We start from the raw sequence: 15832 nt of genomic DNA, 5'->3' as shown, positions 1-15832 counted from the left end.
AATGCTGATTAGCAATCTTTTGACCACTGCCATACTTTATCTTTGTGGTTCAGTTCCCTGAGTGGTTCCAGTATCATTGAAAGGGCTGAAAGGGATTGGCCTTGTATTAAACCATGCAACGCAGTCTTTTCACCCCTGATACGTCAGTCGGCTGTTACATGTCACTTACGGTTTTTACCTTCCTGTCATCAATTTTACACCATCTTTCGTAATGACATGTCCATGAAACGGGATCTTCTTGAGTCCAATCTTTCAACCCTTGTCCAAGATAATGTATGCAAGGTGAAGATAACGAACAGTGATCAATCTCATAACTCTTACAGGCAATACAAAATAGATAGTTAGGCAAACACGGACCCCTGGACACACCAGAGGTGGGATCAGGTGCCTAGGAGGAGTAAGCATCCCCTGTTGACCGGTCACACCCGCCGTGAGCCCCATATCCTGATCAGGTAAACGGAGTTATCCGCAGTCAAAATCAGTGTGCCAAGAACGGCTTAACAATCGGTATGAAACACGTCAGACAGCATTTGACCCAATGCGAGGTTGTATTGACGAACTAGATCGTTATAACGACCATAGAATTTGCGAAATGCTGACTTCAATCGAGACTGTTGAAATCCCTGTACCATCAACTTGTTTGTCAGTAGCTTACCTCGATTTAAAAACTGACTATACCCAGTACAAGCTCTTGCATATCGAATCAGTTGAGATATATAAACACCACATACAGGTGATAATGGAATATTGTTACATAAATGTGGGAAGTTGACGATGGAAAAGCTGAAATCATCCCGTTTGTCATACAGTTGAGTTGTTAGTTTGCCGTTAATGTCTACTTTCAATAAAATATCTAAGTATGAAGCAGAAGTGGACGACTATGTGGTGTCCTTTATTTCGAGCCCACAGGGATATATCAAATCGACATATGAATGAAAGCTATCATTGTTGATAGACAAAACGTCATCGATATATCTAAAAGTCGAATTGAAGGTCACACCGAGAGATTTTTTCTTCTCACGTAGACGTTTTTGAAACTGTATGTCTCTTGATATCTTTCGAGGACTTTCTGTAATTTCTGATCATGATCGCACTTGGCGTCCTGGTCAGTTTCCCTACAACCAGCTTTGATAATGTCATCCACGCCGCTGAAAACACCATCCATGTTTCCAAATATTTCATCGAACTTTCTTTGAAATATTGCACACGAGACTTTTAGTCCGAAAGGTAATCTTGCCCATCTTTATTTCCCAAAACGGGTTATCATTTTTGTCAGTTTGCTTGATTGCTCATTCAATCTAAAAGCTTCTTTCGGTTTCTTGAATGTCCCAGTTTTGCTGAGCTGCGGTAGAACATCATCCAAAACAGGTCATCGATAATATTCTTTCATCAATGCTGTGTTGAGTGCTTTGAGGCAATACAGAGTCTTAGTTTTCCATTGGCTTTCCGTCCAATGATCATCTGGCTGACCCAAGGAGTTAGTTTTGGAATTGTAATTAGGAAACAACTTATCCTCTAGCCTTTTCAGTTCATCCTTTACCGAACCTTGAAGTGCGGTGAAGATCTTTCTGCAGGGAAGAACTTAGGTTGCGACATTTTGATCAACCTGTAAATGTGGGCTTCCCAAATCACCAAGATCACTGTCTGATATGCTACATATGAAACCATCACCATTTATTGTAATTAAGTTCAGTCTCTGCACAGTATCGAGTCCGAGTAAGCCAGTGAATTGATTCGGAATAACAATAAATATGAGTTAGTGTTCATCATTTGTGTGTGAGTTGGTCACAGTCAGATTGGCTTCCCCCAGTTGCTTCATTTTTCTTTTCTTTTTTTCTTCACATATTTAAGCGGACATTTGTAGGGTTTTACTGCTCCTTGCGCCCGTGACACTAAGAAAATTGCATTGACATCTGCAGCAATGTTTAGCTGAACTCGAACTTATTAGTGACTTGCATGGTTGTGGTCACTTCCTTGCCACCAGTGTTGAGCGTTCAACCAATTATCCTCATCGAAATCTTGGTCTTTATTCACTGAGTGGATCTTTTTGCATTTTGCTTTAAATTAATTTCTCCAATGACAACTTTCACATGATTTACACCATGCTGGGTATTTCTGTTTCTCTTGTTCATGCTTGTATCCACATAAATCACAGTCCTTTTTCCTTAACTTGGGCTTGTTACGACTTATACCTTGCTCTCCTTTTCTCCGGTTTTTGTTTACTGTACTTGTCATTGGATTTGTTAAACTTATTCATTTTTACACTGCTGACTTCATGTAACTGTCTGTTTGATTCCTCGTACGCTCTACATAACTGGATTTTTCTCCCCAGTGTGAGCATACACTCGTGGAGCGGTAATTCCTGACATGTTCTGGTAACCGTGTATGCGATCTTATTCATCATCATCTTATCAGGTTTTGGGAAGTTACAGGATGCTGCACACATCTGAAGATCCATATGGAAACTGTCAAACGGTTCTTAATATCGGGGCTTCTAAAATCTGTACGATTCCAGAAATTCATTTGATAAGGGATTACAGTATGTTTATAACTTCTCAAAGACTTTTTTTTCTGGGTCATTTTTGTAATTTCCGTCATCCCGCTAAAATTGATCATAGATTTGTACGATGTGGGGCCCACCACAACTATGAATGATAACCACTTCAACTCTTTTAGACTTTTCCGAGCAACCAGAACCCGCAATCTGATTAAAACCAGATCTTCAATCCGCTCCTCTATTCTCCATGTCGCGTTGAAGATCTGGCGAAATGCTATAAGGGGTCATGTTCTGGTGAACTCTAATGACGTTAGTTTCAGCCAATCGTTATCTTCCTATTCAGCCAATCAATGAATCGGCTCTAGAATCTATGGACTGCATTCGGATATTTTCGACCATTTCCGCGCGTTAAAAAAATACGGAGAAATCCAATATGGCGGCATCCTAGAAGAACAATGTTTACTACGACTGATGCATAAAAAATGTTCCTAACAGCTGCCTGACACGTATTCTTTGGAGAAATTAGCAATTGAAATGGCAGCATGTGAAGTTGGAACGCCTAAACGACTATATTGTCTGTCAAATGTGTGTGTCTTGTGTTGTTTTTCATTCATTCAGACGGAAATAACTTCTACTGGGGAACGCGTGGAAACGAAATTTTTGAAGAAGAAATTGAAGCTAACTGATGAAAGGGTAAATAAAATTAAACTTGTGGTAGACAGTTTTGAGTTGGATAGTGCTCGCGATGAACGAAATGGTGTCTGTCTTAAGTGTTTCAACAAGGTTGAAAGGGTTCTCCATTTACAGGAAGAAAGGTGTAAACTGAAAACTGAACTGAAACAATCACGTTCAAAAATGGAACAAATTTTCTTAACTTTGCCATCTCCAAATAAGAGATCGTTTTCTCAAAAAAGGCTACTTAGATCGCCAAGTATTTCTCAGCCACCTAAGCAAGTTAAACCATTTCCTACGACAGTAGTTATGAAGTCCCCAGTTCGGATACCTCCTTTACAACATGCACAGATTCCATTACCTCTAAGTCAACCATGTGGGCAAGTGATTTTGGTACCAACAGTTACAGAATTGCCACCTGTACAGCCAGTAATGCAACGTAAGTAACTGATCAGATATAATATAATGTAATATGCCACAAGAAGCAATTGAAAAGTGGGGTACTTTAGGTTAACAAAACCTTTGAAAAAGTGTTAGGGGTAGGGGCTCTTACATGTAAATATATGGTGTGCTTTGTCATAATTTTAGTATGTTAACATTCAAAAGGGTGGCTTACCCCCACCCACATACCCCCTCCCTTCACCCATGATATTGTCATATTAATTAAATCAAGATAAATTTATCAATGTTTCACAATAGCCCTCTTTCCTTGTCTAGGTGCTGTCAAGTTTCTGGGGAGATATATTTTATAAAATACTGTGTCTGATGTTTCTCGTTAGCTTTTATCTACCACTGGTTTTCTCCCATTCAGTATATCAAGATACTGCTCATGAACATGTTGTAAAGTTGTTGAAAGTTCACCAAGAGGCAGTTTTAACCATTGGTTTTAACCGCCCCAATCAATACTCCCCAAGTGGTCAATTGTGATTTAAACTGTCCATTTTCCTACTTTTGTACATTTCTTGCAAAGATAAATTAAGTCTTTTCATTATAAGGATCAGTTGTTGATTAATATTTTTCATTAGATAATCAAATTTAATTTCATAAGTTTAATATATTTGGTTTGCTGAAACTTAACAGAAATATCTTCAGTACATACCAGAGGGTCAAAGTTCTATATAGCATAGCTTGACAATTGGAGACAAACCTGTTTATATGTGTACCTGGACAGATTAAGAATAAAAGGTAACAGGCCATTACCTGAGCACAGGAAGCAGAGTTGACAGAGGTGTTAATAAGCATAGGCTGGGACCAGAGATGACCAGTGTGCATATTATTGTTATGAAAACATCACCAATGCACCTCCTCAACTGTTTATTTAACAGTTAAAATGAAGATTTGAAACAATAGGTAGTTCTTGTTAACTAAGGAATTTGAATAGAAACTTTTACCTCTTCCCCAATTCAACAGATTCATTTGCACATTATTTATTAAATATAATGACTTATAAGTATATTATAAGCTGATAGTGTATGTTATGAATTACAGTATTTACCATAATGGTCACTTAAACATTTAAAATAAATAACACAGACTATAATGACCAAATAATTTTAAATTGACCAATATTGACTGGTTTTAACCAGTATTGACCACCAGCCCAGTCAATACTCATGTTGACCACTTTTTTGCCAACCCTGCCAAGGGGTCCAAGCATGTCATAAATATTTGGTTCCATTTGACTTTTCAGAAAGTTCATTTCTGGTGAGTCACAACACCACATAAACTCTTATTTATGTGGGCTCCAGTGTTTCATGTTAATTAATAGAATTTTATCATTTCCCCCAAAAAAAGAAGCACGGAAGTCACATAAGTTCTCTGGTGATGAAAAGGAAAATTTTGCAAAACCGACATCAGACTTACTTCTAAACGTATTAGGAGAAGTAGAGGTATTGTTTGAAAATGTTCGGTTACTTGTATTTCATTGCATGGTGTTCTGTTTTGCGTTATTTTTTTAAATTTTATTTTTTTAAACTTAGGCTGTTTTATAGATCTATATAAGTTATAGAAATATCATCTATCTGCATACATGTACATGTATGAGGAAATCAAATCATTGAACTCACTAAAAAAAAACTTATTAATATCACAAATAAAGATTAAGCCCAAATATATAGAGGAGGTTATGTTATGCAGTTGGATGTTAATTTATTTCATAAGTTAGACAGGATTTTTAAAATACATTTTCATAAGTACTTTACACTCTTGGAAATATACCAAAAAAATATTGTCTCACAATCAAGTGAAATAAAATCCATATCTAATGACAGAATGTTGAATTTTCTGTTTATTACATTTTCCTTGATGTACATTGTAGCCTCTTTTAAATTTTCTGCACCAAAACAATACTTTACAATGCTATACAAAACAATACATGTATTACACATTGAATGTAGTTCTAGCAAGTCAACAAGGTACAGAGCAAAAACAATAAATTAAGTTACATCAACTTTACTTGAACAAAATAAATGTAATTAATTTATGGGGGGAAAATTATGAATTTGAAATGAATTAAACAGCAAATTGCATATATGGCTTAGTTTGACACTGTGAAGATAATACCAGTGAAAATATCACTGTTATATGTCAGATACCTTTTCATATTTCACTACTGAAAATGCAAAAGGTTGAATTATGTTTACATGTATTGCATAATTATGTTCCAACTTCAGACATAAAACACAAAACAATCATGCATAGATCTACATATGTTCTAAGACTTACTTCACCTTTTGTCATTCTGCGTTTATGCAGTTAGTAAACATAGCTGATACATGTAGTTACCATGGTTACTCAAAAATAGGGCAATATTATTATTATACTGTATTTATATACATGTAGCACCTTATATAATGAAATAATTACCCTAAAGTGTTTTACATGTAAAACAAACTAAAACAAAGAAAATAAATAACTACATAAAGAAGGACATGATGAAATAAAATATTGTTAAACTGAGGTACACATAGTAACTAATTTTTTGTTTTTGTTTTGAAAAAGCAACTGTTTACATAAAACCAAATTACAATTTAAAGGTAATTTTTTATCAAAAATTCAGAATGCATGTAGAACAGTACAGTTTTAAAATGGATTCATGTAGCCTAAATAAAGGGGGGGGGGGTATTTTAATTTAATTTTTGTTGGGATGAAAGTTTCATTTAATAACTTTCATGTCATAGAGTTTATTTTAATTTCAGACAGTTTTGTTCAGCTTTTTTTCAGTTATTATTACTATTCAGTTATTATTACTATTTCTATTACTAGTTAGAGTTTGTTTTAAACACATGAAAGCTCATGTGATCATTATATTCTGATCAAAGTTTTGTCATCTGTCTGTCTGCCTGTTCACTTCATGACTTGTCACATTTTTTTACTACTCTGTTGAAACTGCCAGGTCAATTTCAATCATGTGTCATATGATGGTCATTATTATCATTATAGGATGGGAATTCAGGTGTTTTCAATTGCTTACTCTGGCCCCCAGGTTTTTGTACTTAGGTCCAAAATGGGGAAAATGTACCTTTTCTTTCAAAGAAACATCTTCCTCTCAGAAGATAGTAGAGAGAATGATTTGATATTGGGCATTGCTGAGACCACAAGATTCAAGTTTGTTTTATAAGAGAAATTGATCTGCAAATGTAGGGGCCCATTATGGGGGTTCAAAGTTTGACAGACTTTTAGAAGAACATCTGCTCTGCTTAAAAATACATAGTAGAATGACTTGATATTTTGCATGAAAATCCCTTACAGCAACGGAAATCAAGTTGTTAAAGGGAAATTGATGTGTCGACTCTAGGGACAATAAAGGAGTGGATCAAATTTTAACATGGTTATCAAAAAGTTGTGTGAAAGTACTAAGCAGAATGTTTAGATATTTTGAATGAAGCTTTTTACATGTTGCAGCAAGAAATACTTGGTCAAATTCAAGGGGTATAATTAAATTAGTTAAGTTTGAAGCCTGTAAGGTGGAATGAATGTTTACCATGTATGTTGTATCAAACTATTCAGCAACCTGTTGATTCAGCTGAGTATTGTGGCCCAGGGACCTCTAGATATTATTCGAATATGTTGAATTTAAAGTTATTTGTTTTACTGACATGTTTATTTTTCCCTTACAAGATTGGATACATTTATTATAAATTGTTTAAAGAAACTGTTGGAACTTTGTTCAGACCCCATTTTCTTTAAGTGAAAGTTCATAAAAAGTGAGTTATGTGGTATTAATATTTAAATAGTTCAATTTAACTATTGCATTCTTTTACATGCATTTTTACAGACAAAATTATCATGGTAAACTTTTTTGACATTCATTTAGTAAATGTATGTATCTTGTTCATGTGTTATTGAAGAGGTGAAAATTTTGTTTCACATAAAATAAAATCTTAAAATTAGCAGGATAGGCTAAGAATAGAATGCAAGATGCTGGATATAATCCTATACTGCATCAAACATTGCGTGTCCTATATCTTTTAATTTGAAATATGCATATGCAATCTGTAATTTTGTTTTACTGCAACTTTTGAATGAAATTTATTTTTAAGCTTGATTTTCAACTTTATGATGCCTCATATGTACAGAAATATGTGTTTTAAAATCCTGAACTATTTTATATCCATAGGTTTCAGTCTATTATCCCAGCGGGAAAAAAACCAGCTTTATACCAAAGGAGAGCCATAAGCAGATTTGTAAGATAATCCAAAGGAACAAGAATGTGGAGAAGTGCATAGTTAATATCATTTGCAAATCACACCCAGACCTTGTTACATCGGGTGCAACTGATATTGTATCAAAGTAATGTAAAGATCTGTGTAAACGTGGTTTTGGTTCTGTGTTACGGGAAAAGTCATATGACGGCATATTTACTTTCAACTGGAACAAGTTTTATGACGAGATACACATAAAGGCACCAAATACCTTAAAGATTGTATCTTCTGCAATCAGTGATTTTACAGTAATATCAGGACAAAAGAAATTCCTGCATTTGATGCACTCAGTGGCAACCCTTTTACAAAGCAGAAATGTTGAGATGTCCTCACTGCACTACCAGATCGGGATAATCCTTGCACATGGAGGATGTAAAAAAAAGGGTACATGATTTATGATAACACAAAGTTAAACAAATAGTGTGTTGCTTTCCTAGATACAAGGGCACACAAATAAATATTGTGTTGCTTTCCATTTACATACATGTAGATACAAGGGCACACAAATAAATATTTATCTTAAAGATTTCTATTTTTGTTCTTCCAAAAATATTGTCATGAGATTAATGTGTAACTGAACCTTGATATCTTAATTTAATTTTCAGGATATTGAGAGACTTTCAAAAATTGGTCTTTGTACATCAGAGCGATCCGTTCAGCTGAAACTATCATCCTGGATGGATTTTCTTGATTTGGAAATCCAAGAGATAAAGAAGGGGTGGATTGAAGGCAATCCTGTGAAATATCAGATTATAGGTGACAATTGGGACAAAAATATTCTTCCATCGTACAGAACCACTCAAAATAAGACCATTTCTTTGCATCTCTTTAATGCTATAGTGGTGGTGGATAGAATCACACCACTGGTACATGTAGATGACAATTACAGAAATTTAGAACCAGCTGACTTCATACCATCCACACAAGAACAAGAATTACTTTTAAAGGAACTTGCATTTATTGTGGCAACATCTCTAATTAGTAACTTGGATCAACTGCAGGAAGTGTTTGAAGCAATATATCCAAAACACTTGCAACACAAGTACAGCAATCAAGTTGGAGAGAAAACAAAACAAGTAATCAATAGTTTACTTTTTTTATACTGAACTTGTATGAACTTAAATGCTTCTATATATAATAGTGTCACACTAAAATTTTACTTATAGATTTATACTATTGTTCACATGGAATTATTAAAACTAACATATTTACTTGAAATTTACTTTAAACTTCATGTGAACATTTCACATTAATTTAACATATCATGTGAATCTCAAGCTGTGTTGCCTGTTTACCATTCTGTACTTTTATTATCATTATCACTGTATAAATTATGGTGTACATTCTTTCAGTTTCCTATCGGATTATTTGATTGTAACGAGACCAAAACTGCAGAAGTCATCAGACTCTTGAAATACATGACTGAGAAATATGTTCCAGTACAGGACGGGAAAATGGTAGAAGAGGTTTTTTTTGGAGGTATGTGCATCTGAACTAGTGGTGGATCCAGAGGGTTGGGTTCAGAGCCAGTGGCGAATCCAGGGGGGGGGGTCAGAGGGTCCCCCCCCCCTATCAGATATTTTGGTAAAAGTTATAAATAATGCATTGTGAGGGTGGACCTCCTCCCCATTGAAAACCAAATTCACGTGTGGACCCCCCCCCATCCCTTTCAAAAATTTCTGAATCCGCCTCAGTGAACTTTTGACAGTGTCAAGTGCATTTTATTTAACACAAATTTAATGATTAATTTTTTTTAAGGAGACCGGTTGACAGATGAAAAAATTCAAGGGGCTCAGCAAGCTATGCGGAATGCTGCAACAGAACTCCAACGACTTGAAGGGTTTATTTCAAAGATTGAGGATTGGCATCGCATGGTGAATTTTATGGAGGTACAAATCCAATTGTTTATCCTGTAACATATCTGAAATTGTCAAAAAGAGTCTTGCTGATTATCCATACGATCATAGAAGATTTAATGTAAAATTGGAATGTTGTCAAAATTCTTCTCATGAATATCCAATCAAATTGCTAAAATCATTTTTTTTTTTTAAAAATCCGATTCCACAATTTTTAGTACCACTTAAAAATCTATCAAAGAAATTGTGTAAAATAGCATTTTGAAGTGTATTTATGCAAACTAAACAACCATAACTCCTATTTTTGCACTATAATATGTCTTTACAATCAATACAATGTATCCTCAATAGTTGTAACAACTGCGACATGATTATTATGTGCCCGTCTATATAGATGGGTTCTATAATGATATGACATTTGCAGACATCGGTCTGTAAGCTTTTTTGTGTCTGGGCTATTTCGCTGACATTTATGAGTCTACGATCTTTTCTGATCACCCGCTGTTCGTCGTCCATCTGTCTGCATTTTTTTCTTCACATTTTCGACTTCTCCAGAACCAGTGGGCCAATTTCAACCAACATGACAAAAAGCATCCTTGGATGAAGGGGATTCAAGTTTGTTCAAATGAAGAGTCGTGTCCCTCAAAAGAAAAGATAATCACAAAATGCAAAAATAGGGTGGGGGTCATTGAAATGTCTTATTCTCAGGATCCGCTGCTGCAGAAAATGTTCAAATTTACTTTAAACCTTTCTGTATCCTCCGTGGCCGAGTGGTTAGACCATCGCACTCCAAATCACACTGCCTCTCACCTCTGGTCGGTGCGGGTTTGAATCCCGCTCGCGCTGGTAAGTGCGAAAGTTTCCCAGTTTACTTGTGGAAGGTCATTGGTCGCTTCTCAGGTACATTGCATCTGGGTTCTCTTTTCCACCAATAAAAACTAGGTGCCACCAGATAACTGAAAAATTGTTGAGTGCGGCGGAAAACAGCAAAACCATCCCATTAAAGCTTTCTAACATACTACAGAAAACCACAATAGGGCATCAAAGTTTTACATGCAAATATAGAGATAAAATCTTTAACTATGGGTTAAGGTGACTCGGGTGAGTGATGTGGCCCATAAGTCTTGTTTTAATTATGTAAACGAATAAGGATAATGCAAGTCTTATTTTATTTTATAGGCTATCTGTAAATTAACATATAATACAACTTCACAAAGAGACAGAGGTACAGCTCACTACTTCAGGAACATGCTGAATGCCAGAAATGTGAAAGGAGAAGTAAAAAATTCCTTTCGAGCGTACAAACATCTATACTATTCCATTTTTGATGGAATATGCTGCATCTTATTCCTGAATGAATTTGGTGTGCATAATTTAGAAGAAGAAGTAGAATTTCCAACAGATTTTCATCAGAAAAGTGATTTGGATAAAGTATCGTGGTTGAATGATGTATGTGAAACTATTGTTAAGAAATGGTTTTTTGAGGACAGTGATGATATTTGTCAAGAAATACGTGACGTATTTGAAAACCCGGATCACGAAGAAAATTACTATGTGGTCAATGCAAATGATGGTCGATTTCCATGTCATTTTTGTGAGAAATCTTTCTCCTATGTAGGCAGCCTGAAATCACATGAACAAATCAAACATCAACATACAGTCCAGCCAATGAAGAGGAAACCCACAGTGAAAAATACTGAAGATGAGCTGTATAATTATATGTGTCTTCTGTTTAAGCTAACAGCTTTACTCAAGAACCTAGACACAGCTATTGACATGGCAGATGGTCATAGATCCGTTCGATCTTGTAAATATGAGCTTCCGATCTTTCATAAAACACACAAAACTAAGTATGTTATTGGGTGCATCCATCTTACAACATTAACTGAGGAGATTCTTCCGGAGCAGCAACGTGAAAGACTTATTTCAAATCGATGTGTCAATATTCAAGGGGGAACAAACCGAAATATTGCATTGGACGAATGCTTGGAGATGCTGAATAGGGACAGCAAAGACATTGCAAAAGGAAATCAAACAAAGGAAAGCATAATTTCCCACTCAAAGCAATATCCACATTAAATTAATTATGTGAAACATTTTGACATTATCTCAGAGCTGAAAGCAAGAAAGGGTTTCCATAAATTGCCTGAATACAAAGCTGATGTTCACAAGGTAGTCAAAGAGCTCATAGAAATTGAAGCTTTGAGAAATAAACCTAATCGGAAATTAAACTGCTCACAGCTGTCCACAAACAGAAATCCATTTCTGAATTGTTGCCAAGGGTTGGCAACAATGATTCGGAGACATAAACCGATGCTACCATATGGACGTTTACGTAATAAACGATTCTAATTATAAATAAATATGAAAGCCACAATTATTTTTTAGTTTTATGCTTTATATGGTATTGCTTTCCCTGCTTTGGTTTCAAATATTTGTGGTAACATTTACCCAATTTCTAAATGTGTGTGGAACAAATTTTTCCTCCTGTAATTCAAAAAAAAATTCTGCATACTTTTCCCAATACATATGATAAATTTTATGCTCTAAAATGATTTGGAAAAGGCTAACATGCTAATATATTTTGTAAATAAAAGCAAAATAACAATACTTGTGTTGGATAAGGGCATTTAAAAGAAATTTTAAAAAGATTTGGTAATTTGAAGTAAACTTGCACAAAATTTAAATACCAAAATATTTTATTGACCAGCACATTTAATTTGTATCATCACAAGCTTTCAACATTTCCTCACAATCACTTGTGAAGGAGTCACTGTTTACATCACTTGCTTCTAAATCACTGTAGTTCACTGTGTTGCTGTCACTTGAGCTGCATGTTTCAACACACTCAATATTTTCCAACAGTTTTTCCACTGGCAGTTTTTCACACTTTCCACATAGGCATAATTTGGCACAAACGTCACAACAAGTATGCAGATTGCATTCAGCTTTCAGTTTAGTTAGTTGTGGTTCCTCTAGAAAATTACCCATTAATACTTGCCTCCTACAAGTCTCTGATTTAAACAAGGTTTTTATGTCTTTGTTCACATTTCTCAGATGATAAGAATTGTAGAGCATGATGGCAACTGATGACTGTCCATCACGCCCAACTCTTCCAATTTCCTGAACTAAATCAACAACACTATGAGGTGGACCATATAAAACAACACTTTGGCAATTTCCTATATCAATACCCATGCCTAGGGCACTTGTTGCAAACACTACTCTCTTTGTGCTGGTATTGTCACGCAAAGCATTTAAAATTGTTTTTTTGTTTTCCTCAGTTGTTTCAGAATGAAACATATCCACAAACTCGGCACAGTCAGGTAACTCATTAACAACATAGGTATACAGTTTTGCGACATCACTTATAGAGTTAGCATAAATTAAAGTCTTGGGAAATGCATGTCTTAAAGTTTCCATTCCACTGATCAGCCAGTACATTCCATCTTCAATTGTATTATTTGTTTTTGATAGCACAAGTTTAATGTTACTTCTGTTTGGAGACTTTGTTATCATAATGGTCGACTCTTCACGCAAGTCCAGTACATTGGCAACACGTTTACGAATTTTTATGGTGCATGTTGCACTTAGTGCAAGTAGGGATGCTGATGGGAACATTGATCGTAATTCTCCAATATGGCGAAACCATTTCCTGAAAACAGCCCTCTCATCTTCATTTTCATATCCTCCCCTAAAATTATAGGAAATAGATAAAAAAAATATGTGTATACCCTCACCCTGATTAAATATAAGCAGAGTCAGTTAAATAGATTCAGGATTCTTTTGGGTTGGGGTCGAATATTTATTTCATAATAAATCGAATTAATCTTCTCTGTTACTTTTATACGGGATGTATTATGGTATTATGCTGACATATGTCTGTTCACGTGTTTGTCCGAGTGTCTGTCTGCATGACTTTTTACTCACTTCTCCTAAGACACCATTACATATATAAGTGATCTGGTGGTGGTATATGAAAGGGTTGACTTGTACATGTTTTAGTTGTGCACTTGGGTTTCAATAATTGTTGAAAAATTTTAAAGCACCAACATTCATCCTTTTCAAATGCTTGTAAAATATACTTAATATTTAATGTCCAAATAAAGTATAAATTAATGATATTACCATGTTGCTATAGTGTGGAACTCATCAACAACTATCAAGTCAACTTTCAGTGTCTGAAACTGGGCTCTCCAGTCAGATTCGCCAACCAAAGTCTCAGGTGAGGCAAACACAATATTTATTTCTCCGGTCTTGATCTGTTCATTTACAGCTGGATCAGTACCTAGTTATGTTAAACAGAAAATATTAACATGCATATTGTCTGAAAAAAGAATTTAATCAACATTTTTTCCATGTTGACACTATTCAAGCCCCTTTTAATGATCTGCATCTGGAGCAGTTGGTCATGGGATAAATTCATACAATCATGTTTAGATGTGCACATTCACTTGCACTTGCAGAAAAACAAACAGCACAGCTACTTTTCCAAGTTATCAAATTGTTAAATTACATTTTGATTTTTATTTGTACAAGTTAAAAATGTTCCCAATTGTGTTTAAACTAACAATGACATGAAAGAGACAGGGACAGGGGATGAAAATTTTCTGCATGAGCATGTTGAACATATTATTTAAGAGTGTAACAGAAATTTATGAATTTGAACTGATTCAGGTGATTATTAAATTGTTGATTGTTTTGTGTCCCGTTGAAAATTTTTCAGTCATTGAAATGTCACCAGTTGTAGGTGAAATACCAGAAACTTTGACCTATGCTTTGCGCTTAAAAGGGCATGGAATCGATTAGAGTTGAAAATTTTCAAATTTTATTTTTCCATTTTGTTTACAATGCTAAACTAAAGTATTTATAATGGTCAACCAAAATTTTAATAGCAGTTATTGAGTTACAGCACTTGCAGCAGTTCTTTTCTATGTAAACTAGGCTTGTGCCATGTTTTTGTTTACATATGAAGCGCTTAATAGAAAATATCATGTTTAAACAAAATGAGATGTGCCAAAAACTAAAAACTATTTAAATGTGTTCAGACTTGACTTGTAAATTGAAAAAGTCTGCTTTAAACAAAACTTATACTAGTATATTTAACCTAGATGTAAACAAAAACATGGCGCGAGCCTTGTTTACATAACAGAGTCAGAATTGTGAGTGCTGTATCTCCCATGTACAAATGGCACTCACAGTTTTGCTTATCCCATAGCATATGATAAGATATAAATACACATTGCTTGAGTGTTGCCTATTTCAATATCCAAACACCTAGCATTTTTGAAAAGCAAACTGGTAAGCATCTATATATCATCTATAATAATATAATTGTCCGACTCTTATTCCCTTTGACTCGCGTCTACATACCTTTAAACACAACACGTAGATTTGGAATAGCTGAAAGACGTTCCACTTGGTCCTGCATCAGTGATATCAATGGACAGCAAACCACAATTGTCTGATTATCAAAGTGTTTCTTCACTTGTTTCTGAAGGCCCTCTTCAAGTTCACTCGCAATCTTTTTCAGTTCGCGGATAAAGGGTACCAAAATTTGATATGGCAATGACTTTCCGAAGCCGGTGGGCAAAATTGCAATACAATCTTCTTTCTTCACCAATGCATTTATAATTTCTTTCTGCTCGGGCTTCAAATTGTCGATCGTGAACTGTTTACATATTTCAGAGAGACTATACTCAAATTTGGACGCCATCTTGGTTACTAAACCGAAGACTTATAAGCAACGTGTAACGTGATTGGTTGATAGGAAATCCGACGATTGGCTGACCGACTTGTAAATCTTGCGTCATTAGAGTTCACCAGAACATGACCCCTTATAGCATTTTGCCAGATCTTCAACGCGACATGGAGAATAGAGGAGCGGATTGAAGATCTGGTTTTAATCAGATTGCCAGAACCCGCAATGTACACTTTCACTTGTCTCTTCCAGTTTTTGAAATTTTCCGAGACGTTTCTATTCCGGATAGTAATTCTAATTATGGCCACGATAAGCAGAATGGGCAATTATATACTTGCGTTAGGGCTTGCTACTGTTCACTCATTTCAAATAAGAATAGCAGTCCAAAATCAGGATTTAATAT

At 35.2% G+C, this 15832-nt stretch overlaps 2 protein-coding genes across 2 annotated transcripts; one reads left to right on the top strand and one right to left on the bottom strand.

Annotated features, from left to right (window-relative positions):
* Positions 1-2918: 2918 nt before the first annotated feature.
* On the top strand, positions 2919-12105 carry LOC125660287 (uncharacterized). The gene is made up of 6 exons (XM_056157245.1): positions 2919-3608; positions 7788-8256; positions 8478-8948; positions 9225-9351; positions 9631-9761; positions 10908-12105. The coding sequence occupies exons 2-6, from the start codon at positions 8236-8238 to the stop codon at positions 11805-11807; spliced, it is 1650 nt and encodes a 549-aa protein (XP_056013220.1). The 5' UTR covers positions 2919-3608; positions 7788-8235; the 3' UTR covers positions 11808-12105.
* A 338-nt stretch (positions 12106-12443) lies between these two features.
* LOC125660286 (bifunctional 3'-5' exonuclease/ATP-dependent helicase WRN-like) lies at positions 12444-15444 on the bottom strand. The gene is made up of 3 exons (XM_048892108.2): positions 15102-15444; positions 13857-14016; positions 12444-13422 (listed from the first exon to the last, which is right to left on the bottom strand). Exons 1-3 carry the CDS (start codon positions 15442-15444, stop codon positions 12444-12446), a joined length of 1482 nt encoding a protein of 493 aa, XP_048748065.2.
* Between the last annotated feature and the right edge of the window lie 388 nt (positions 15445-15832).

The sequence above is a fragment of the Ostrea edulis genome, chromosome 2 (assembly GCF_947568905.1).
Source record: "Ostrea edulis chromosome 2, xbOstEdul1.1, whole genome shotgun sequence".
In the NCBI taxonomy this organism is placed as follows: domain Eukaryota; kingdom Metazoa; phylum Mollusca; class Bivalvia; order Ostreida; family Ostreidae; genus Ostrea; species Ostrea edulis.
This window is presented reverse-complemented; position numbering and strand designations above follow the sequence as displayed.

Excerpts from the sequence above, each read along its gene's own strand:
- LOC125660287 (XM_056157245.1), top strand. The coding sequence starts at position 8,236 with ATGGAGGATGTAAAAAAAAGG. Across the intron at positions 8,257-8,477 it reads TGGAGGATGTAAAAAAAAGG|GATATTGAGAGACTTTCAAA; the intron begins GTACATGATTTA and ends TTTAATTTTCAG. Across the intron at positions 9,762-10,907 it reads GCATGGTGAATTTTATGGAG|GCTATCTGTAAATTAACATA; the intron begins GTACAAATCCAA and ends TTTATTTTATAG.
- LOC125660286 (XM_048892108.2), bottom strand. The coding sequence starts at position 15,444 with ATGGCGTCCAAATTTGAGTATAGTCTCTCTGAAATATGTAAACAGTTC. Across the intron at positions 14,017-15,101 it reads TCTACGTGTTGTGTTTAAAG|GTACTGATCCAGCTGTAAAT; the intron begins GTATGTAGACGC and ends TAACATAACTAG. Across the intron at positions 13,423-13,856 it reads TTCCACACTATAGCAACATG|GGGAGGATATGAAAATGAAG; the intron begins GTAATATCATTA and ends CTATAATTTTAG.